Genomic DNA, 17,036 nt, shown 5'->3' with positions numbered 1-17,036 from the left:
GCGGCCGAGCCGCTGCCGCCGCGCGGGGTCCGGCTCTCCCCCGGCCAGGTGGGCTGCGATGGCAGCAGCCCGCGGGCGCCAGCCACGCCGCCGCGCTTAGTGCGCGGGCGCGGCGGCGGCGCGGCGCGGCGGGGGTCGGGGCCCGCGGGCGCCCCCGCCCTGGCGGCCCCCCGCGGGCGCCCCCGCGGGCGCCGCATGGCGCGGGCCTGATGCGGGAGCGCAGCCCGGCGGCGCGGCGGCGCGGCGCGGGGTCGGCGGCGAGGAGGAGGAGGATGGCGGGGCTGGCGTGGAAGTGGCCGCGGACGCGGCTGCCCGTGGGCGCCAGCGCCTTGGGCGTCTTTGTCCTCTGCTGGCTCTACGTCTTCCCCGTGTACCGGCTGCCGGACGAGAAGGAGATCGTGCAGGGGGTGCTGCTGCAGCAGGGCAAGGCGTGGAGAAGGAACCAGACCGCGGTCGCCCTGTTCAGGTACCGGCCTGAGCCCAGCTCCGCGCCCGGCCCCGAACTTCGCTCCTCCGCGCTCGTCCCCGCATCTCCCCCGCCCCAGCGCCAGGGGCTGGCCGGGCCCCTGCTGCCCCAAACTTTCCCGTCCCGGGGGAGGGGCAGCGGGGTCGGTGTGGAGGGCTGCGGCTTTTTTCCTCCGCCCTGCGAGATGGGGGCTCCTGGGCCGCCGCTGCCGGGGCCGCGGAGGCTCCGCGCAGCCCCGCGGGGTGCGCCCGCCGCACCCGCGGCCCCTGACAAAGCCGCGGGCTCTTCGCTTATTGTATACATTTATATATGCAGTTATTATGTGTTAGCGGCTCCTGCGTGTCGGCGGAGCTAGCTGAGCCTGTGGGTCTCTCGGGGAGGATTTGTGTCGCTGTGCGTTCACGCTAGCATCCTTGGAGCACGCTTCGTGGGTCCTTGAGTCTTTGCAGTTTATTACAGAAACCACGTGAAAAGGCACCTTTCCCCTCCCCCCCCCCTTTTTTTTGATGTGGCCGGGAAGCGGTGTGCATCCTCTTTCCCCCTTGGCCAGCTGCACAGGCAGAGAGCAGCGCTGCAGTCAGGGAGCCACATCTCGTGGCGGTGCAGAGGCAGGTCGCTGCAGCGGGGAGGGCTGGCGAGTGACCCTCGCAAGCGTGTGCGGGGGAGATGTGCATCCCCTGGGAAATTGCTCGCGAGTTTGGGCAAAATGCAGGCTGACGGCAAGTGAGAAGCTGGTTTCCCCTCCTTTCCTGGGAGGGAAGCTGGATTTCCCCCCTGTCCTCTAAGTAGCGAATGAAGAGGTAATCAAACTCCCTGCAGAAAAAGGCCCTCTGTCTTTGGGAAATGCCCGAATGAATCATATCTGAATTCCAAGGGGCTTTTTAGAAAAAGAGTGGTATATTGTTTTATTTGAAGTCCTTCCATATTTTTTTGAATTCAACTCAACTTTCATTTGTCATCAGCTGGAGCTGGCATGTGATCGCTGTATATCTTGTCTGCTGGGATAACAAAAACTTTACACAGACCATGTAGTTCTTCAAAAGCACATTCTTCCTTTTTCCCCCCAAAGGTTGCAGGGAGTATAAGCAATGAGAGGTGATAAGTGGGTGTGTATGTTAATATCATCTCATTGGGTAGGCCTGAAAGATGTTCCTTCTTTAACCCAGAGTTAACCATAAGGTAACAATAATGTGGGGTCCTCGTTACAAGATACTGGATAGAAAAGAAAGTTTTTTGGAAGAAACTAGGTTGATATTTTCAGATGTTAATTCATCTCACTCCTGTTATGCTACAGATGCACAGCTTTTTTTAGGTAGATGAACCGATTTTTAAAAATTGCCCAGATACGTGATGTAGGAAAGATTTTAATATATTACTTTTATATTTGTAAACCAAACATTGTTTTGAAGATTGCCACTGGTGTTGCAACTTTCATCTTAAAAATTAATTTTTAGCCATTGCCCCATGTGGTTTACAAATCAAAATTTTCTTGACTCTTCAACTATTCCACTTCCATATGTTTTGCCACTCCTTAAGCATAATGATTATCTCAAAGATGCTTGTTGAGGAGAAGGTCTTCCAAAAAAATGAGCTATTGTTTCTTGTCTATGTCTCTTGATGAGCTGGTGCAGTGCTAAATATAATGAGCTTTAAATCAATGCACTTCAAGAAACAAAGGAGGCCTTTAAAGGAAAATGTGTACTGGAGATGTGTAGTGAATATATCAAAATATTCAAGTAATTGTGATGTAGAACTGTATTTTTGCTGCATGGATTTGCTTCTCTTAACATGAGTAGAAATTTAAGAAACTGAAATCCATGTCAAGTGCATTGCTCTGTATTGTTAGATGACTAACTGAAAGAATGACACACTCTTTGCTACAGTTCTTTCTGTATAAAAGCTCTGAAAAAGCTCCAAGTTTTAGTTTCTACTGTGACTGAAAATCTGTATTCTAACTGGGGAGTAGGTGTGGAGCTTTATGGAAGTCCTGTGTTTGGACTTTGAAATGGCACTGCCTTCCATAATATTAAGTGGATTTTAATAAAATCATATTATTGGTTAAGAAGAACCACATTAACTGCTATTTTCCCTAGCCCTCCTGCCACCTCTTCTGGTTATCAAACAATTTTGTTTTTATTCAGTTTTATTTATGCACTTGAGGATAAATTTGTACTCACTAGTGCTAAAAAAAATCTGTATGAGAAAATGCAAGCTTTCACATTAATATTTTGTATAATGTTCTATCTGTGCTCCTGCACAGGTATTCAAATAGCCAGGGTCTTGCTACATCTGACAGTTTTGTTTCTTTTTCCTGCTATAAACTGGCTTCACTCCTATTGCTGAAGTAGATTATTGTCATCTAGTAATTAACTTTATCGAAACACATTTCTGAAAACAGAAAATACTGTTCCCCTATTACAGTCGGTAGCTGAATCAAAGAGAATTTTAATAAGTAACTGTGGCTGAATCAAAGAGAATTTTATTAAGTAACTTACCAAGGTCAAAGAAAACATCTGTGGCAATTTGGGTTGAGCTCTGGCAGCTGAGTACCAGTAACACCCCTTCATCTCCACTGCTGTTTCTTCTTTCTGTCTGTCAAATCAGGAAACCCTGTATAAAGATCTGACTGATGTAAACTTGTGTTTATGCTAGTGCCCATACTATCCTGATGCTTTTGTTATGTGAGGGTTATGTGTTTGAATATGGATTTGCAGAAATGGTTTTCAAATATAAATACTGTGTAAATAGCCATGGATTGCTCTTTTGGGGGCTCAGTCTTTCTCCTGTGGTATGTGCTGCCTTACTGCAGCTGTATGTAAGGACAGTACAGGAGAGTAACAAAATGAGCAGGGTGAAGCCTTTGACTTTGGCGTGAATCCATGTTTAAAGTGTGCTCTCAGGCTTGATTCTGCATATGTGACTTCTGTGAGTAATCCTTGCATGATGTTTATATGCTGAGTCCTGCTGATATCAGTGCCGTGGGTGGTGGCTGTGTAACGGTTGCCTAGGTTATTAGAGGAAAGGACAAATCCTGAAGAGCTATATATATATATATATATATATATATATATATAAGAAAAAAGAAATCAAGATTATCAAAATATAGTCGAAGTTACCAAAAGAGTTCCTGGTCCAAATACTTTCCTCAGTTGAAGATAGCTTCCCTTAAGAACTTCGAATTCTCGGCATTCAGAGTTATTGAGCATAGCCTAATAGCTACTATAACTGTTAGCATCCTTGAAGTTTAAAGACACTGAAGGTTTCAAACTCTCTGCTGTGGAAACATCTCATCTCTGGCAAATGCTGAATAATATTCAGCCAGTCAGGTGGTAAACTGTTTAATCTTGAACTGTTCACACTACAAAGTGGTCAGAAGAGGAATGAGACAGTCATTAGAGTCACTAATGGCTAATGTGTCTAATTTACCTACAATAAAATGGCTTGTCATCCTTAGAGATATTTAATGTTATTGCACCCTAATTGTTTTTACAGTTTGCTTGTTTTTTTTTTATTTTTTAAAGGGCTTAGTGCTGCTTCAGTGATTTAGGCAAAATTTTTGCTAATTGCAGTTTTTTATTACTGAAATAAATGACACACTATAGTACCTTTAGGATGATTTTATTTAAAATTATTGCAGCTGGTGAAAGGATCCAACCTTTAAGGATCTGCCTTATGAGCTCCACACAACCACAAATCCCAAGTGCTGTATGCATATCTGACAATTTTGCTTCACTTGTTGCCCAGGGTGGACCTTCTCTGGGGAGTAACTAAGCTCATGTAAAGATGTGGGTGTCTGACCATTAGAAGTCCCACCTAATTAGCCGAAAGAGTTGGGTGGTGATGAGTGGCTGAGTTAGAAGTTGGAAACTCTTCAGGAAGGGACGGGACAGTCTTGTGCTTAAGGCAACAGAAAGGCTACCCTTGAGATGTGGGTTCTGTTCTTGCTTCTGCTGCAGCGGTTTTGTGTGATGCTGAAACTGAGGGTTTATTTTGGGGTGGTTTGGTTGAGCTGGCAGCAGATAACTCCTGAGAACTTTCTGCATGTACCCTGCCTCCAGCCCAAAGCAGCTGTTAGAAGCTGGCTCTGCTCCCCAATGCTGCTCCCTCTGCCCTCAGGGCTGCGCTGATCGTGCTGGTTTTGGCAGATGGCTTCTGCACTCCTTTTCCACGAGGTCTGGCCTGTTGCCCGCTTTCTAGGGACAGAAAGGTGAATCTTACTGGCCTGAAATCACATAACAGGGTGACAGAATATCAAGGTAGCAATGGACTCTGGCGCCTTCAGTCTCTGCTCTTGTGCTCTGCAGATGTGGACAACTGTGTGAAATCTGTTCCACAGCTAACTGTTACGCTTCATGCAAAAATAATGCTCCATCTCTATTACTCACAGTGTCGGATGGGGGTTTTACTATTGTGACTTTCTCTGTCAGCTGCTATCTGCCAGATAGAAATTCCTACACCTAAAATTAATCGCAGTGAAGGTGAAGAACATCCTCTCATATAAATTGTTTTTCATTTTAGATTTTATTAATGCAGAGATGGAATTCCAGGTCTCTCCCTAGTCTGTGTAAGACAAATGCTATTGCCAAATTGGTGAGAATTTCTTTAGTTCCATTTGCCTTTTTTTCCTCCTCTTTTGATGCAGGCATTGCAAATTACATAAGTGTTGCCATCCTTGCTGGGGTACTTCAAGGGCAAATCTGCGGTGTAACTTCAAATTGCTCAAGTTGACTGGCTAAGATTTTTGCCCTGCTTAAACTGCTTTATAGGACTCTGAATTATTCCTGCTTATTTCACTGAGACATATATAAAGAATGGATTTAGATTTAGAAGTAGAACTGCAAAATGCTAGATTAGCATTAGATCAATTCTACCTCCGTGACCCGTAAGGCCACCCTAAAGCCCACTCTAAAGCCATCAGATATGTTCAAATATTGTGCTTTGGCAATGGCCCAGACCAGCTCTATTTGCTCTCCCAAGTAGGTGGTACTACTGCCTGATTATTTTTAATTCAGAATTGTTCGTGTTTTAAATGAAATTTTTGGATGTATTTGTGTGCATCTCCTGTGCTTGCTTTTTGTGATTCTTGGTCAGCAAGATCCTGCTTAGGACATGTGATACAGGCTTGTTAGGACTCTGGACTAACATTGGTTTGCTGTGCTTGGTGATAAGTGGGTATTTGTAATCCAGTTTCTTAGCCTTTCCAGCTGAGATAGGACATTGTTTTGGTAGGGGGGTACAATTTGAATAGCGGATTAACAGTGAGAGAAAAGAGGCGTAATTATCCCATTTTACTATTTGGAAACTGTGGTGAAGAAAGCATACTGTAGAGAGATCTGGGTCCACATCTTCAAGGTCATTAGGTATCTTTAGCTACCTAAATTACTTATATAACTAGTTCTTATTGTTTTTAAGTTAGTCCATGGTATCTTTGCAAATTAGGGCTGTGGTGACAAGGTAGGAATTGACTTCAGAATTCCTGAGTTCCAGTTCATGGTATCCTTCCTCCTTGTCCCCTAATTGGGATTTCCTTACTGACTTGGATTCTGTCTTCCTCATGAAATGTACAGTTGCGAAGCCTATTTCTAGAATCTGATCTTGCAGAACTTTGCGGTGTTGCTTTATTTTGGATTTTTTTTTTTTTTAAATCCTGTGCTGCCAGCATTTATGGGCGTGCGTAACCAGCTTCCTGAGATTCTTGTTTTGTGTTTAGCTGGGAGCATCCGAAGGCCTAGAGCCAGACAATAGGGAACAGTAGGAACAGAGGCTTTACTGGAATTTAGATCACCTGACTGGGGCCCCTGAAGTCTGGTATGTACGTATGCAGATACTGTTGGATATATATATTTGCACATCTTTGTTTTTCCTTTTCTGCCTTATAGTAGATGGGAACGGGCACCAAATAATCCATACAATATAGTAACTGGTAATTTATTGCTGTACTCATAATTTTCATCCTACTCTGTTCAGCAGTGAGGAGTGTCACTTCCATCTGATGTGTTTTCAATGCCATATATAAAAAGACATATTTTCGAGGCAAGTTCTTACTAGGTAAGAGCATAGAAAATGAATTGCCTTTCCCTCTTTAGAATTTATCTTCCCACAGTGAGGATGAACCTCACTGAACTGAGGAGGCTGTTTAGACTGCAATCTTCTGTTGTTGTTCCAGTTTTCTAAGCACTAAAAATACTCAATTTTAAATCTTTGTATACATTTTCATCTTATTCTATAAGCTATATGTGGTTTCCAAGACGCAAGAAAATTTAACCCAACATTACACACTAACGTGGAATCATTTCAACATAGTTGCATGCAGTTAAATTCATACTGAAGTACATTAATCCATATTACGTAATATTTGCAAACCTCAGTGGAGATTAGAGTTTCATCATGTCACAATTTTTACATCTAAAAGTAGGAGACAATTCTTCTTTCAGATCTTAGAATCCAAATTGATTAGATAAAGGATGGGATAGGCAATGGAATTGGTAAGTCACTCAACTTCAGTGAGGACTTTTTTCATGAGAGTAATTAAAGAATTTCTGAGCTTTAGAAAGCTGTTCCTGTGCCTGTTGCCTTGACCATAGGGATATTTTAGTTTTTAACAAGGTGAATTTCACTGTGGAGAACAACTTTGTGGCTTTAACCAGGATACTGGAGGTCATTTTCCCACTCCTCCTTTCAGGAAAAAGGTGAAGGCTGTGAAATTTGATTCTTATAAAACATTTCCTGGGCAGCAGAGTGTGTGGGTTTTTTTGCTTGTGTGTTTTTTTTTTTTTTTTTTTTTTAATTCAACAGATTGAATTATTTTGACTTCTCCTTCTATTCCATCAACCTGGAAAATGCTCTCCTGAACTTCCTGGTTTATAGATTTTCTTCTCAAGAGGAGATGTGACCTATAATGAGGTTTTTAACCATTTCTATTCAGCTGTTCCCAGCAGCTTTATTTATTTATTTTTTTTATCCTCCATATTTGCTGTGGGCATCATTTCATCTCCTATATGACCACTTTTAATACCCCTGGTTTTTTTACCTCTTCTTTTGTCTTTTCCTATCCTTACACTGCTTGAAGCCCTTCTCAGCTTCCAGGGGACAGCCAGAGTCTTCGGACGGGTCTTTTTATGATTCTGCAATTAGCATACATAGCAGTATTGTAAAGAACTTGTGTGAAATTATTTACTCCTTTATCTCCCTCTCTTACTGAGTTTCCAGTCACCTTCAAAGTTTTGCAGCTCCTGCTGTTGCTCATGGCATCTGCCATTTTCCATTCTTTACGTGACGGATTGCTGACTATCAGACTTTAAAGATAAACTGCAGACTTTGCCTTAACGTAGTAGCAAGATAAAGTCTCCCCTTATCAGATCTCTTCTGCTCTGAGGATGCACAGCAAGCTTTAATTTAAAAGCTGCTATATAGCTTGCATGTGTTTTAAGGAGTGCTAGGAAAACAGAGCAGCTATTTTGCATGCTTTCTTGTAGGAAAATTTTGCCTGTTTTTGGAATGTCTAGAGTGCCCATCATTGTAATAGTTGAGTAACTGCTTTGTATTTCCTCTCAAAGATGAAAGACAAACAAATAAAACTTTTTTTTTTTTCTTCAGTGAAGAGATTTTAATGCTCTCTTGTGTACTCTGCCCTGGCCAAATTTCAGCTCTGGTAATGTTGTCTTATCTGCCCCAATATTTGGAGTTTCCATTGTGTATGATGTTCTACTGTTCTGTCAGTTGTGCAGTGCAGGTTATCCTAGTGCAGGGTGATGAAGTATCTACCCATACAAGTAATGCTTAGAAATGCTACAACATTTGACTTGCTGGTGCAAAAAGCATTTAAAATGCAATTAGGGTGTGATTCTGAATCCAAGGCTCACTGATGCCTACCTCCTCATTGAAAGTCAGTAAGACTTAGGCTCCTTTGGAAAATGGGTTGAAGACTTATAAGTTACTCATCTGCATTTTGAATTTTTGTGCTTCTGTCGGGAAGACTTGAGTCTCATTCCCCATGTACTTTTATATAACTAAGTAAATAAAGTTATAAGGTAGTTTAAGGAAATGTTGTTTCTGTTACATGGCTATCTTCTGTGATTGAACTTCATGTCCAGGTCACTACTGATATCAGTGGGGAGTTCTATGAATAATTACCAGTGTCTGCATAAATTATCATTTATTCTGGGCCATAAGCTTGCAGAGGGATGTTCCATGTTCTGAAAGATTTTGAGTCCAAGAATGCATTTAGTGAAATTTACCTCAGTTATACATTTTAGGAGTTTTGATTAATGGAGTGGATTTCCCCTCTGTTAATGCAAATTTTAAGGCAAAGAAATACCTGGGAGCTGTTGCTAGTAGCACATCTTCTAAATGTTCTCTGGAAGAATGATCTAAAATCTTTTGCTGTGGGTTTGGTGTGTAATGATGTGGAGGTACTACTAGGCTACTACTTGGAAAATGCTTAACACTTCTGCATAAATTTTTGTCTTCTTTGCATGGCTTCCTTTGAAGCATCTATTTTAATAATTAATATTAATCTATTTAAAATGGAATAGAATAGATATTTATTCAACATATAGTATTCTCTTGAGAAATGAATCCCTATTCCAGGATAGTAACTTACAGTTTGTTTCCTTCATTCTCCCTAGCAAGTTGCAATGTTAGCAATACTTACATGGTCTTTTTTTATATATATGGATAAACTTTTAATTACTAATGGGTAAATATTTTTATTACACTTCACTCTCTTACGTTTGTCGCAATCCTCACCAGCATTTAAATGATGATATATTACCATATGTAACAGGCTGTATGCATTGCCTGGCTCAGTATTTAAAGCATGTATGACACATGACTTTGCAGGGAGATGGGGAAAGCAGGGAAGAATTAACAAGAGCTTGAAGTTAATGAATCTTCAGCTGCTCATGAAATTCAGATTCTCTAATTTTGATCAGACTTTTTGTGCCCTGTGGTGACTAAGTGGCAGTTTATTTCAGCTGTTCTCCTTCTCCTTTAACTACTTTACTTGCTGAGCAACACTGTTGGTCAGTAGTGTGTGCTGTAGCTTCATGCTGTCATGCTGCCTTCGCTGGCAGCCCCTGAGCAGCAGTAATCCCTAATCTGTCCCGTGACAGTGTTTTCTTCCCAGCGCGGGCTGTATAACATTGTCCTGTGTCTCACCCGCACACCCCACAGCACAGGGCTCTTTCACTCCCCTGATCCTTGACGCACTGGCAGCACCTCCGCATCGTCCTCAGGTGCTCCTCAAGGCTTCTGCTACAGCGGTAGGAAGTCAGAGAGAGCAGTGAGAGCTGCAATGGTGGCATATAAGGACTTGAAGAAGCAAGACAAAGATATAAGGATGTTAGAAGAGAAAGGATGTATGAGGCTAGATGGGGCATGAGTGTGTGTTCCCCTTTCTTTCTGAAGCATCTTTCTTAGTTGGTCTTCATGCTCTCTCATGATAAACCTGAACTGTGGGAGTCATTGACTTAGTGCAATCAGTCTGAGTTGTGTGAAAGCTTGATGGAAACAAGAAAGCTGGGAGCTGCAACTCAAAATATGTGGGCTCTGTCACTGCCCACTCAACGAGTGCTGCAGTAGACATCCCGAAGTAGTGGAAGTGTAGTGTGTAGACTGTAATCTTTAGATTACCCATGCTTGTTTGTGGGTAGTCTTTCCTGTTTGTCTACTTAGGTAACATTTGGTTCTTGCTTGTCTAGGCAGGGTTTAGAGACTGTTAGGCAAGAGCTTCCCATCTTTGCAGTCTATGGCATTGTGCCATTTACTACTTAATGGTAATGTAAAAAGTGTGTGAATAAATCCTTATTGGGCATGGCTGTAACATGGGATAGAAAGGAAGTGTAGTAAGTGTGAGGCAAGTGTGGAGGAGTGCTGTTGGATGAGACAAGAGTGTGAATTATGGGGAGAAGCCTTCCGTTTCCGCTTGCTTAAAGATAGATTGTTACAGTGCTTGCACAACTGCATGCAGTTCTCATGGCCTTTCCGGGCCTTAGTCGGATTGCTACTCTAGGAGGGCAAATAGTGACAGAGCAACTTGTGCATTTGTCATCTCTGAAAACAAGTGAACAGGGAGCAGACGCAAAGGGCTGTCAAGTGGGAAGAGCATTGGTTTTGTTCTTCCCACAACCCTTAACCATGGGAATTAATAAGAACAGTATTGCCAAATTGGTGAGGTGGTGTTTTTCTGAAGCATGGAGGACATTTCTGCATGATGTTAAATAGGACTCTTTGTGATGCATACTACTTGGCTCTTGTGGGTTAAATCTTTCCAAAGCATTTCCAAGCACTTGCTGCAAGTGGGGAATATAGATTAGGGTGTGTGTGTGTGTGTGTGTGTGTGTGTGTGTTGTCTTGGATGGATGAGCTGAGGATAGCCAATTTTGGAGTATGTGAGTGAACTACCAAGATGCATGGAGTTCTTGCTGATGTTTAATAAGCCCATGTGGGCAAGTGCAATGCTAAAGAGATTGCATCAGTGGAAAGCTGAATGTTTCTATTTGATCCAAATGCTTCTGCAGAGCAACAAGATTTCCAGAAAAGTCAGAACAAAGAAACAACATTTTAAAAGGTAGGCAAACAAATAAAGAGAATCTTCAATGAAAGTAAATCACGTCTTGGGCAGGAAAAAGAGTATGCTTTTCTAGCAGGGAGGAAAGAAGAACTCTATAGAAGAATTTGTGAGGTTCATCGAAAGATCCCAGGCCATGCTAGAGGAGATGATCGCAGCCCAAGGACTACAATGATGGGTGAAGAATCCCTTCCAAAGAAGTACATGCTTGCTTTAAGTTTGTATTTACTTTTTACTGGATCTGCGTAATCTTTTTGCTATTAAATAAGAAATATTGATGGGACGAGAAATTGTGCAACCCTATCTACTTATCTCTGCCTGCATATGTCTGTCCTGTACTCCTGAAGAGTTAAGCTGTAAATCAGACAGCTCACCTGTAAGTGCTGACAGAGGGTATGTTTTAGCCACAGCTATTCCTTGATTAAATGGAGAGGAATTTAAAGTTATTACTGCAAGGGTCTTCATTCAGGAGTACTGAGATATGTCTTGCCAAGAGCCATGCCTTCAACCTTTTTCAGCCTCCAGAGCTCTGAGACTCAGCAGTCTGGGGGATGTCCAGCTGGGAAATTTCATGCGTCTTGGTGACGGTTACTCCTCCCCTCAAGCAAAGGAAGAACAGATGATGTTTACTTGCTCTAGGGACATGCAGTTAATACGCCTTACTCTGGGAACACTATAAAGTTTGCTTTTCCTCATTCCTGTAATAGGTGTGCTGGCTCATAGAATCAAGTGAACAAATGTAACGTTTCATGTAATGAAAATGGAGAAGGAATTTTTTAGTCCTCACAGCTAAAATGAGGGGCTTGAAAACATGAACAGGCAGCTTATACCCAAAAAGGCAAATAAAAAGGAAACACAAATCCATTGTGGGTTGTTGTTGTTGTCTTTTTTTTTTTTTTTAATTTCTCTGCATTAATCATAATTCTGGGGGCCTGACTCATGATTTTTAAATGGTAGGGACTGCTATAGTGAAAATTACACAGCAGCCTATAATTAGGTGCATTTTTTTTAACTGAAGAAGCTGCAACAGTGAAGGGAATAGGAGAAACAAAACCAATCCGGGCATTCCTTTATAAAGTGTATTATTAATTGAACGTTGTCTTGGCACCCAGCAAGCATCTAGTGCAAACATGCTTGCTTGAGCCTTATGGACAAATGCTGAGTATCTCCAGGGTTTAGTATGCCCAGTTGGATGGAGTAATAAAAATGCATGAGATTTATTCTTTCTATCCCACTCCATTTATTCTCTGTAAATGTTTAAGCATATCCAGGAAGGGAATGGCAGAGTATAGAACTCGAGCTAACTGATCCAAAAATGGTAACAAAAACAAAAAAGTAAACCTATCATTAGAGAAATCATGTGTTTTGATAGTTCTATTTAGACAACAGAACAAGTGAAAATACTTATCTAGTGTAGTTCAGTAAATGCAAATGGTCCAGCATGTGATAACATACTTATTTTTGCCTTGGGCATTTGATTAGTGAAAACAGAGGTTTTTTTTTCTCATTTTGTTTAAAAAGATGGTTTTATACTTCACTTGTCAAACAGACCATTGCTAGTAAGTCACATACTAAGAGGGCTGAATTTGTCATTCCTCTTCCCCACCTAATCTATGGAAGAACGTATTGGCTGGCCTGGGTAGCAATAACTGGTTTTACAAGTTCAGGACAAATTCTGCTTTCTATTCTGTTGCAGAACAGTAGATTTACATCATGGAAGAAAATGAAGTTACTTGTGCTGGCACTGGGGTAGATGGTGGGGTTTCTAGTGTTTGGACTGTCTTCTCTGTAACAGAACAAGGAACGTGTGTAATGTGCTTTCATTTGAAATCGTGGGTCAGCCTACATGAATATCAACTTGCTAAGATCTCTGTCGATCTTAGTAAATTCTGTCTTGAATCTGACTTAGTCATTTTCTTTTAGGTGTTTTCCTGAGTTCCTTGTGTGGCTGTGCAACCAGTGTCCTGTGAGACTCTTACTCCTTTTCACTTAAGATCATTAACTTAGTTCGTCTTAGAGAAATTAGACAGTAGTCCTAAAAAGACTGAAAAGCAGGTTGTTTCTACTCTGGAGATGCCCTAAAACAGTCTAAAGATATTTCCTAAATTGTTCGATAACTTCTAAGAACAGATTTCAACAATTTTAATAAATAAATGGCTAGCTTTTTCGATTCTAAAGTAAATGGGTTAAATGTATCAGGGAGAAAATCTGAGACATGCTGGCTCTGGACTAGGTATTGGGCATGTAAAAATGATTTAAAAGTATTTTAAAACAAACTTACAGGCAATATTCATATAATCTCAAGATGTGTTGTTGAAGGAGTAAGTTGAATGATATATTTAATGAATTTTTGCTTTTCTCCTGATATTTACCAGATTTCTCAAAGGCATTAATTACTCAAAGGTCTGTTTAGGATTTTTACTTGCTATTTCTAGCAGCATATTTTAAATATTGATGCTATAAAAGATTGTAAATAGAATGTCATTTGTGAGAGGCACAAAAATAGTTTGCTTATATGTATTTTACATATTGTCAGTGATTTAGGCATTCTGCTGGCGCAGAATGAAAAACGTTGATTCACAGTGAAGAGTGATGGGCATTTTGGGCTCATCCTTCCCCTGAGAAAAATTGTAAACCTTTCTCCTCGAAAGAGGAAGAACCAATATTTGCTTCTTTGTTTATCAAATTTTGTATGAAATTAAGTATCTTAATAGCAGACCTGCATTGGTTTACTCATTTAAGCTGAATCAATTTGTGATGACTCTATTCAAAGTTATTTTCTACAGCTAGCTTTACTGTAGTGGCCTCTTTACTTATCAGAATCTTGTCTGAAGGAGTATTTGTCCTTGTTATTTTTAGCAACTCTTTGATAGAGGAGTCTGTTACTACCCTATGCAATAATATCTGGACCCTCCCAGTATTGGAAAGGGGAAGAAATGTTACTAAGTCTGCAAATCTGGAGTTATCCCTAGAATTTTCCCCTTCCCTTCTTTCATTGTGTCCCTGTCTGAACTCCATTACTGATGTGGCTTTTCTCTTTTGTGAGCTTACACAAAGGTGACATTAAAATGTAAATAGCTTCTCACTAATACTGACTCAAGAATAACTTGTGTCCCAGTGCTTTTGAAGCTCGTTACCTTAATTCTTTGGATCAACTCCAAAACTACCTCAGTTGTCACCATCATCTCTTCCCATTTTAAAGAGTAAGTTGTTCTATAAATAGGAGTACTAATTAGGCTTCATTTGTTTCCCAGTTCCCTCAACTCCTTTTCTCCCTCGTGATGTGACCATTGGGCAAGAGACAGTGGGTGCTGACTGAGCAGCTGGCTGCTCTCAGGCAGGGTATATTGTACAGCATGTACGTACATATACATAAAACATGGGAGTTCTGCCGGGGTGGGGACCATCGATTGAGGTCTGCCTTCTACCCAAGCTTTCACAAAACTTATAGGATCTTAATTATTTTTGATACTTCATCCCCTCCCTTTTCAAATGTTGCTGAAGTTGACTAACAAATTCAGACATTAGTGAGGTGGAAAGGATGTGTACGTCAGCCAGTGCCCTGGCTTATGCTTTGTTTCCCTAGCCTATTTAAAATATATATCCTTTTCTCTCAGGTGTTCTCAACAAAATTCTGTGCTGGCTCCTTGCACGCTGGCTGTTTGGCTTCTTAAATCTTTCTGGGCTGGGCTGGTCCCCCCGGCTCGGCAGGGAACAATGTCGCCTTTGTGACCAGGAAGCTTCCCACAGCTGCCAGACCTCTGTCCTCCACACAGCAGGCTTCCCCTTACAAAATCCAAACTTGGACCAAACCATAAACCATATCAAGCCATCAAGCAGGGAACAGACAAATTCCCATATTCTCAAGGACAAGAGTGCATTCTTTCTGGCTTTGGACAAACCACATATGACATCCCCACTCCTCTTCCTGCTTTACTCTTTTGGTTGCTGACTGTTCTCATGGAAAGGATATTTTTCTACACTTTTTCTTGGTGAAAACCCAGTTTTCTATTGGGAAGCATGTTAGAAACCTGTCTGGTGAGAAGAAGGGATTGTGGAATCAGATACTCCAGAAGGGAAGAAAATATATATGCTTGGAGGGCAGGCAGGGAGGGGATGGTGTTGAGGCAGAGGAGCCTTGGGAGGTAGGAAGGGAGATGGAAGAGCTGTAGATTTGATTTAGAAGAAGCCAGTAGGTTGCAGTAACAGAAGCATTGGAAAAGAAGAAACAGTGAAACAGAATAAAGCAAAAAAATGTTTATGTTAAACAGTATACAGAGAAGGAAAGGATGGAGTTAAGAAATTTGAGAACAAATATGTGTATAAATCAGGCAATCAATTAAGAATGGTCTCTGTATGAAATGTTTAATTAAGTGGGCAATTTAAGATCAGATCAGTTAGGCAAGATAACCCAAGGAAGTAACAATTAATTAAAGCAACATGGGTTAAATTATTATAATCTCATTTAAGATCAAGTGTCAAATGATTCACTGGAAGCAGATCACTTAAGTAAATTGGGAGTCTAGTTTCAGTAGACTACACGAGGTATAAGAGAGGATATGAAATTGTAATAGGAGAGGGCATTTTCATGCCACAAGGTAGCAGGAATGAGAATCCTTTCGCTCTAGAGATTACTGTTAAAGCAGTGCGGTTTGGAAGCAGAGGGATGAAATGTGTGGAGTACTGCCCACTCACTGCGACTATCTCTGGTACCTGTCCTACTTAAGAGCTGTCGTGGGGAAAACGTCCATATGGTTAGCAGTAAGACAGGAAAACAACATTTGTTGCTCTGCTTTTTCATTCTGTGATTGCATGTTGCCAACTAGACAATCCACATCGTGGATTATTGAACTTTATGTTCACTGATGTTTAGACTGTCCCCTGGGATCTCAGCATATCCTGTTTAGGGATGATGAATTACAATGGGCAATTCTTTGACTATCTAAAACTGGGCCTAGTTACTGCAGTTTTGGGGTGAGACTTTAAAACAAAAGCATTCTTTGTTCTCTCTGGACGTCACCATAGCATTTCTGCTGAGATTACTTCTCACTCAGTGCTTCAGTAGGATCATATACATTGTTGACACTAACCTAATGCATAGATAATGTATATTCAGCAATAGCAATTCAAAGTTGCACTGTGCTGAGTGGATTCAGGTATTCCAGAATTCCTTGGCCATTCACATTTGGCTAGTTTTGGCTCCAAACTGGGGAAAAAATCTGGGAAGCTGAGGGAGTTGTGGGAGCACACATTGAGCTTCTATATGTCTGGTTGTCAAGTGCCAGCACCTTCTCCAAACCGATCTGAGTGGGCAGGAGGCAGAGGGGAATGCAGTGAAATTCTGTGCCTCGGGTCTGTTCATTCGCTCACTCTCTTTCGTTTGCTTGCTCTTGTTCATTCACTCTCTCCCCCTTCCCCCCACCTTCCAGTGGCTGTGGAAACACCCTTTTAAAAGCCTTTGGGGTTCTGCGGAGCACATTTATGAGAGGTCTACAGCATAAATCTATTGATAACTGACACTTACCATGGTGTATAAGAGCACAGAAATGTCTTTAGTGGGGCAGATTACTAATCATGTCCATTAGTTTAGTTTCCTATCTCTGTCAAGGGTCAAGGGCTGGCACCAAATGTTTTGTGGGAGGTCATGCAATAGATAGGGATGCATGCCATAATCTCCCCAGTCCAGAGTATGTACTCTGCTACTCTCCTTCCTTGCTTCCCTCAGCAGCTTGAATGCCACTATTTCATGGGCCACAGTTGCTACTGATTGTCACAACCCCAGCCAGTTTTTCCTTGTCAGTGAATAGCAGGTTCACCTGAGCATTGGCCAGTCAAAATCCCTATCAAAAGTTATCCCTGACATCCTCCAGAAATTTCCTGGATTCCTTGCATTCCCACTGTGTTGCCCATCCCTTAGATGACAGAGAGATCAAAGTCCCTCGTCAGACCCAGATTCCATGATCCAGAGACTTCCTTGAGTTGTTTAAAGAAGGCTTCTGC

The 17,036-nt window shown here is 41.7% G+C and overlaps 1 protein-coding gene across 6 annotated transcripts in view; it reads left to right on the top strand.

Annotated features, from left to right (window-relative positions):
- The first annotated feature begins 209 nt into the window (after positions 1 to 209).
- The window catches only part of ST8SIA1 (ST8 alpha-N-acetyl-neuraminide alpha-2,8-sialyltransferase 1), a 207,877-nt gene continuing 191,050 nt past the window's right edge, over positions 210 to 17,036 (top strand). For 4 of the 6 annotated variants that reach the window (XR_010885783.1, XR_010885781.1, XR_010885782.1 and 1 more), the window contains exon 1: positions 210 to 466. Coding sequence is in view for 2 of the 6 variants with exons in the window: in XM_013947145.2 (XP_013802599.2) it covers positions 210 to 466 (257 nt within the window). In the remaining 4 variants the exon portion in view is untranslated. The remainder of the gene's footprint in view (positions 467 to 17,036) is intronic. The other 2 variants (XR_010885786.1, XM_067306056.1) reach the window with 1 other exon arrangement.

This window comes from Apteryx mantelli, chromosome 1 (assembly GCF_036417845.1).
Source record: "Apteryx mantelli isolate bAptMan1 chromosome 1, bAptMan1.hap1, whole genome shotgun sequence".
Lineage (NCBI taxonomy): Eukaryota > Metazoa > Chordata > Aves > Apterygiformes > Apterygidae > Apteryx > Apteryx mantelli.
This window is presented reverse-complemented; position numbering and strand designations above follow the sequence as displayed.